The 7,287-nt window shown below is 35.1% G+C and overlaps 1 protein-coding gene and 1 pseudogene across 1 annotated transcript; one reads left to right on the forward strand and one right to left on the reverse strand.

Moving 5' to 3' along the window:
- The first annotated feature begins 489 nt into the window (after window positions 1-489).
- On the forward strand, window positions 490-1,176 carry LOC142620475 (uncharacterized). Its single transcript, XM_075793838.1, has one exon. It carries the CDS (start codon window positions 490-492, stop codon window positions 1,174-1,176), a length of 687 nt encoding a protein of 228 aa, XP_075649953.1.
- Window positions 1,177-1,622: 446 nt separating this feature from the next.
- On the reverse strand, window positions 1,623-3,987 carry LOC142621030 (putative receptor-like protein kinase At1g11050; annotated as a pseudogene).
- Between the last annotated feature and the right edge of the window lie 3,300 nt (window positions 3,988-7,287).

Consider the following 7,287-nt stretch of genomic DNA (forward strand, 5'->3'; position numbering starts at 1 on the left):
AACACAAGGTGGTGGAATGTCAGCTTAGTTAGAGCAACTTTCCTCCCTTTTGAGGCTGAAGTAATTCTAAAAACACCATTAACCTACAGTATGCCCGAGGACAAACTGATCTGGCTGGGTAATAGCAGAGGAGACTTTACGGTGAAGAGTGCATACCACGTTGCTTACAACTTGATGGAAGAAAGAAAGGAAGGTGAGTGCTCCTCTGGGGACCCCTATAAACCACTTTGGAAGAAACTTTGGCACCTGAATCTCCCCCCAAAAGTCAAAATTTTTGCATGGAGAGTCTGTGCTAATGGCCTCCCCACTATGGAAGCTATTTGCAGCAGGAAAATCAGCAACAATTAGAGCTGTCCAATTTGCAAAAAAGCCCCTGAAAGCATCAACCATGCCCTTCTATGCTGTGACTTCTCCTCTCCTGTCTGGAATCTATGGCCTGAAAACCCCTTAAATACTAGAGAGATTCGGTGGTCCTTCATTCACTCAGCCATGTTCCTCCTTTCCCATCATCCCCAGCATGACCTGGAGTACTTCTTTGGAATTGCTTGGGCTATCTGGTATAATAGAAACAAGGTGGTCCACGAAGGAAACTGCTTATCCCATCAACAAGTCTGGCAGATTGCAAAAAATGTGGTTGAAGACTCCTACAATGCAGCTGATTGGGACTTCCCCCAACTGAGGCCTCTTCCCACCAAATGGAACCTCCCCCCTCCAGGTTTCTTTAAGGTAAACGTGGATGGAGCAACTTCGAACCTTGGGGGGAATTCTAGTGTTGGAGCAATCATTAGAGACTACACCGGCCAAGTAATAGCAGCCAACTACAAAATCCTGAAGGCGGGTTACTCTGCAGACTTGGTTGAAACCTTGGCCTTGCTTCATGGTGTCATGCTAGCTCAAGAATTGCACCTCTCTCGTGTCTTAATGGAGTCTGATGCTCTTGCTGTAATCCAAGCCGTTAATGACAAGTGTACAGGTTGTAGGTCAGGTCATATCATCCAAGACATCCTGCAAAGCCGCAATTCTTTTGAGTCCTGCACTTTCCAGCATACCTCTAGACAGTTTAACCAGGTGGCACATGAACTAGCCCACTATGCTCGCAGGGCAGAATGTTCCCAAGACTGGAGAGGGGTTACTCCTCCCTTTATCGCTGCATTAGTCCAAGCTGATCAGTTGTAATATCTAGCATGTTGGCTCTGCTTCTGCAGATTATTGTATGACTATTCCTCTATTTTAATGAAAGTCATGCTTCCCTTTCAAAAAAAAAAAATTCAAATGTATTTGATGCTAAATAGATATGGAAAATTATTGAACACTTTGGAAGTATTAGAAGTGCATACTCTCCCTCTCACATTAATTGAGAATCTCATTATAAATTTAATTAATGAGATTTACAATTATATGAAAAAAAGGAGTATGCATTTATGGCTATGAATAACAATAAAGTAATTAATTCGAAGCTAGGATAAACTACTACCGGAAAAAATATAAAATTAATTAGAAGGAAACTTGCACTAATAACCTAACCAAGCAACTCGTTGAACACTGGTTTTTCAATGAGAGAAAAATGAAGGGAGCATCACTAATTTTCTTGTAGGATAATATAGAGTAGTAATTGATTACAATTCTCAGCAAGAATTAAACCTTTGCACATTTTATAAGGTTAAAAATAATAATAAAAACTTCTTTCTAACATTAACTTCTCTCTGTGTGATTTCAGGGTTGAATGGTACTATATATAAATTGGACAACAAAAAAAGAAAATAAGAAAAATTCAAATTCCAGTACTTATCTTTAGCCAGCGTTGACCATTTGATTTGAATATCCAAAGGTTGGCTGGACGATGGAAGTTAATTTTTGACCCAAAGGATGCAAATCCAAGTTTTCTCACAAACAAGGTTTTCCAGTCCAATGGATAGATGCAATCTGCTCTAGTACTCATGGTTGAGCTAATGAATACCTCATCTCTCTTTTGATATGCTCCTCCGCCAAGAAGATCTAAAAGACTCATGACTAAGTGGCAATGGCCTGTCTCGTATTCTAGGAATATCAATGTCACCCTCTAACATTTTAAGGGCCTCAGCTATAGTAGGCCTAAAAGCCACCATAACATGAGCACAAAGTATTCCAACTTGAACAAACCTTTCCATGACCCCTTTTGGCCCTTCTTCTCTTATTGACTCATCAAAAATCTCTTCAACATTTCCTGATTTTGCATGCATCCAAGCCCAATCTGTGACCAATAGTATTGAGGAATTTGATGTGTCCAGTGCTTTCCTTCCGCTCATGATTTCAAGAATTACGATCCCAAAGCTATACACATCGCTCTTCTCTGTTAGTTGCCCATAGATAGCATACTCAGGTGCTAAGTAACCATGTGTGCCAGCAACCCTTGTGTTTAAATGAGACTGACCTTCACTATTTTGCTTTGCCAAACCAAAATCTGCCACTCTAGCCTTCATTGCGGAGTCCAAAAGTATGTTGGTGGACTTAATATCTCGGTGATAAATGGCGGGTTTGATTCCATAATGCAAGTAAGCAAGCCCTTTGGCCACATCAAGAATTATATTCTTACGCTGAGGCCATGTTAATCTCTCCCTACATATAAACAATTGATCACCAACGTTACCATTTGACATGAAATCATAAACTAAAAACCTCCTCTTACCTTTCTGATTATCGCTTGTATCGCAACAACCTCGAAGAGCAAGAATGTTTCTATGCCTTATTTTGCTAATGATCTCAACCTCATTGCAAAAGTCTTCATCCCCTGTTGACTCCAAATCAAGAATTTGTTTCACCGCTACCAAAGTCCCATCTGAAAGAGTTCCCTTGACACAACCCCATATGCACCTTGACCAATCAAATTTCTCTGAGAAAATCCATCTGTGGCTTGTTCAAGCTCCGATAAACGAAACCATTTTGCACCTGCGTTGGGCAATACACTACTTCTGAAACTGCTTACATATTCTTCATGCACAGAATTTTGCCTCTCTTTCTTGTCCCATCTCCTATACAAGATGATCACTCCTAAAGCAAGCAAAACTCCAACAAGAGCACCCAATAACCCAAAAATCAACCTTAATTGAGCTGTTCTAGTCAAATGGTCCCCTGACTTATTTGATGCAGAGCTAGACAATGGCATGTTCAGTATGCAATTAGCAGTCCTGACATCCTTGGGACCAAACTCATTAGCAATTCCTGCAGCATATAGGACTGTGAAGTAGAAGCATTTTTGTGAGCTATTTGGGTCAAAATTGGCCAACTGGGAACTCACTTGCTTGCCAGCATTAAAGCATGAGCCACATCTGATCAGCCCTGTCATGTCTCCTTGGCAATATGAATCCAATTGTGTTGGTCTATTAACCCTTAGGTACCAATCTTGGATTGTTATGATTCCAGCACATTGTGAAGAATTAGAAACAAAATTTGTTGCACTTAAGCATTGTGGGACTAAAGAAGGCTGGATTGACAAAGCTTCAAGCTTGGTTTGGAGATTGGAAAGGCAAGAAGAAGAAGAAGCTAAATCAGGAAGTTGGAACCTAGAGGTGTCTTTGAGGTGTTGGGCTAGTCCTATGCCAAAGAGGCTATGAAGGGTCTCGCAACATTGAGTCCCATTCGGGTCACGGGCCTCACGGCACATTGTAGTGTTCCATGGGAACGTTTCAACGTAGCTAAGATCTATGGGGCATGAAGAAGTGGCTGAATCAATGAAAAAATTGGTGAAGCAGAAGAGGAAGAGAAGGGAAGAGAACGTGAGGGACTTGCCCATATTCTCAAAACGTTGAAAGATAGGTGTTAGAACAAGTTGGACTCGTATTATAGAGTGGAGTTCTGGGAAGTAAACTATGACGGCTGGCTGCCTGTAGTTTAGTCAAGAAAGCATGTTTGGTTTTGTGAGTTCTCTTGGATCACCTTCTATTATAATATTTTTTATAATATTTCTATTATGTAACAAATTTTAATTGAGCTGAACGATCCAAGCACCTATCCCTATTCAATTTAGGAGATACTATTGGACTAATTTATTCTTTTATTTTGTGCTGTATTTAGTAGAATTTTACGGACAGTGATTGTGAATTTATATTGTATATGTACCATCTAATAATGATTTTCAATATTAAATACATAAATAGTAATGTAATGAGAAATTCAATATAACCAATATCATGAAAATTACAAAACAAAAAAAAAAGTTTTAGTTCTTCCAGATATTCTGGTCGAACTAATATCCTATATGTCTTATAATCCAAACTAACATTAATAGCACTATTACAATTTATCATCCTCATACGTAAGCATGGTTTAAATACTAGTCGATGTATAAATTGAGATCACATGTTAATTTACTTATAGATTGAATTAAATTGAACATGTATAATTGTAATTAAACAATATATTATCATTTCCTCTTTTCATTTTAATTTTCAAACATCAAAAACAGAGGGGGAAAGCATCTCTCCCTTTCTCAAAAAAAAAAAAAAAAAAAAAATATATATATATATATATATATATATATATATATATATATATATATATATATATATATATATATATACATCCTCTCCCAAAGTAAATTCTTCCCACTCCTTCCTCTTATACACTCTACTTTTAATCCAAACACACGGTCAAAAAGATACTTACAAATTAATTGTTATTTGCAATTTGTGACTTTGATATATCTTGTAATTGAATTGCTCATCAAACTCTTTTGTTGTATCATTGTTTCCTGCTCATTTTCCTTAACCAGAACACCCAAAATTAAAACGATATGTCCAAAAGAAACCTCGAGTCTTCTAATTGGAAATTCGAAATGTTTAGGATGGTCGCTAAAAATCAACAATAAAATTGAAAGCTTCTGAAATTTACTACTTTTACTATCAAAGTCACAAGATTCACAATCCCAAGACGTGAGTTTAGTAATTCTTAAAATCTTATAATATTCATGAAGTTTTAGTTTGAAACCTTTAACTAGTGTTTTAGGATACTCCTAAATGATTTTCTATAATATTTGATGCCTGAGACATGGGTATTGCACACACCCAAAAAAAAAAAAAAAAACTAGGGAGTTGAGTCTTTCCAAAAAAAAAAAATGTCACGTGTTAAATTTCCGACTTTAAATTGAGGTTCCATATTGATTCACATATGGAAGGACTTGATTTTCAAAGCACTAATTCATATAATTTGAAACGAGGGAATTTGGGTAGAAATGAAGCAAGTAAAATGAAATTGCAGACCCCACCTTGTTGCCTTTCTCTTTTTTTTTCTAAACTTGTTGCCTTGCAAAAAGATGATAGAAGATGAATCCACGAGTTCCACGTGCGCTGGATGAAACTACTTTTGTTGATGTATTTTGTTTTAAAAAAATATCAAATTAAATTATATAAAATATAAATCTACCTAAAAAAGTCCCTTCAAGACGTTCGATACCTAAAAAAAGGGGTTTAAAAAATTAAACATAACCAAATAAACAATGAAATAAAGTTTAACAAAAAAAAATCTTCTCCAATCTCCAAAACAAAAAGGGGTTAATAGATGCAAACCATTTGGTCATTTGAAAGAAAAGAAAAGAATTAATTTTGTATTCCATGATTCTATCCAAAAGTAAGTGAAATCTTTTCTATCCCATTAGTACTATTCAATTAGAGAAAAAGAAAAAAGAAATAAACATATAATAACAAGATTATATATTTCTTTCTTTCTGTTAGTTTATAAATTTCCACGCGTTTAAAAAGAACAATCCGTATCCACTCCTTTTATTTCATTTTAATTTATTCTTCTTTTTATTTATTTTTTCCTTATATAGATTCTCACATAATATAATTATAATGTCCTCAGATTAATAATCCAAACTTGGCAAGGGAAAGTTCTAGGAAACTCATTCACAGGGAGGACAAGAGCCTTATTTTTAGTACTAGTTGTACCTTGACCTTTCTGATTCTCTTATCATGAATTTTTTTTTTTTTTTGAGAAAGTATTTTCATGATTGTTATGATGGCCTGCAGCAGTAACAGTAACGAAGTACTTTGAATTCTTGCTTTCTATTTTCTTTAAAATAGTGTAACCAAAGAAAATTTCTGGATGAGAGCCGGGATTAATTGAGCAATTTTAATTTCACACCCCAAACTTCTCGTTAGTCAAAAGCCTCAACTGAACAGGATTGTTAATTGTTATACTAATTGTGAAAGAGTTTGCTTGATGCTTAGAGTAAAAAAGGCTCAATAGATAATCATTAAATATTGCTTTGTACGTAAATTAGGAGTTAAATTCTTAGCCTTCAAAAGAAGAAAGAACATTAGCCAAATACCTTCACAACATAGATGGTATCCCTCTTTGTCCTTGACCCCTTTTATTTATCAATGCATTATCTTGTGACGTGAAAGATTTAGATACAATAATTGGATTAATTCCAAGACTATAAGTTGTAATGAGACAATAATTGGATTAATTCCAAGTATGTTAATGAGAAAAAAATATACTTTCATTAATGAGAAAAGTATATTTTTTTCTCATTAATAAAAATATAATTTTTAGTTAAGTAGTCACATAACAGAATTTTAAGAAAGAAACAGGGTGACCCATGTGGACTGACTCCTCTTTACAATTAAAGTGCATTTATTTCATAATTCGGATTAAATTTGAAAAATATAAATGTTCACAATTTGTCACATTATTTTTAAAATCTAAAAAATAAAACTTTGAATGTGAAATGACAAAATTGAGAAGACTTAAATTGAAGAGGATCTTATTTGTGCTATCCTATTATACAACAGTACAAGAGCTGAAATAAATGATTGAAGTGTAACCAGATTTTTTCATAGAGCTAAATCCTGATTCTAAAATCGTACATGGCTATGTATCAAATCGCATTATTATTTCTATATATGAAAAGAGCAACAATGTTGAGTGTTGGTGTAAACACAATAATAATAGAAATAACATAAAGAGAAATTGAATAATACTTCTGAATATTATTAATTTAAAGAGAAAAATTACACAACACTATTTGGATTAAGGCGCAGCACTCGCTTTCTTTAAGGAGATTCAAGTCCTTGGTTAGCTAAACTTTGTAACCGGTGTAGACCTTCTTTGACTTGTCTCCTCCAGGATACAACAGTCCGACAAGTGTCGTATGGCTAGAACAACCTCTGTACAAAGTGTTCAAGTCCAAAACTCCACTAGAAAAACACCCTTCCTTAACAAGTACCTTTCTTTTCTTTTCTTTTAGTGTATATTACAATAACTTGGATTGGGTCTGAATGAGTCTATTTATAGGCTCAATGGGCTTCA

This window comes from Castanea sativa, chromosome 12 (genome assembly GCF_040712315.1).
Source record: "Castanea sativa cultivar Marrone di Chiusa Pesio chromosome 12, ASM4071231v1".
Taxonomy (NCBI): Eukaryota; Viridiplantae; Streptophyta; class Magnoliopsida; order Fagales; family Fagaceae; genus Castanea; species Castanea sativa.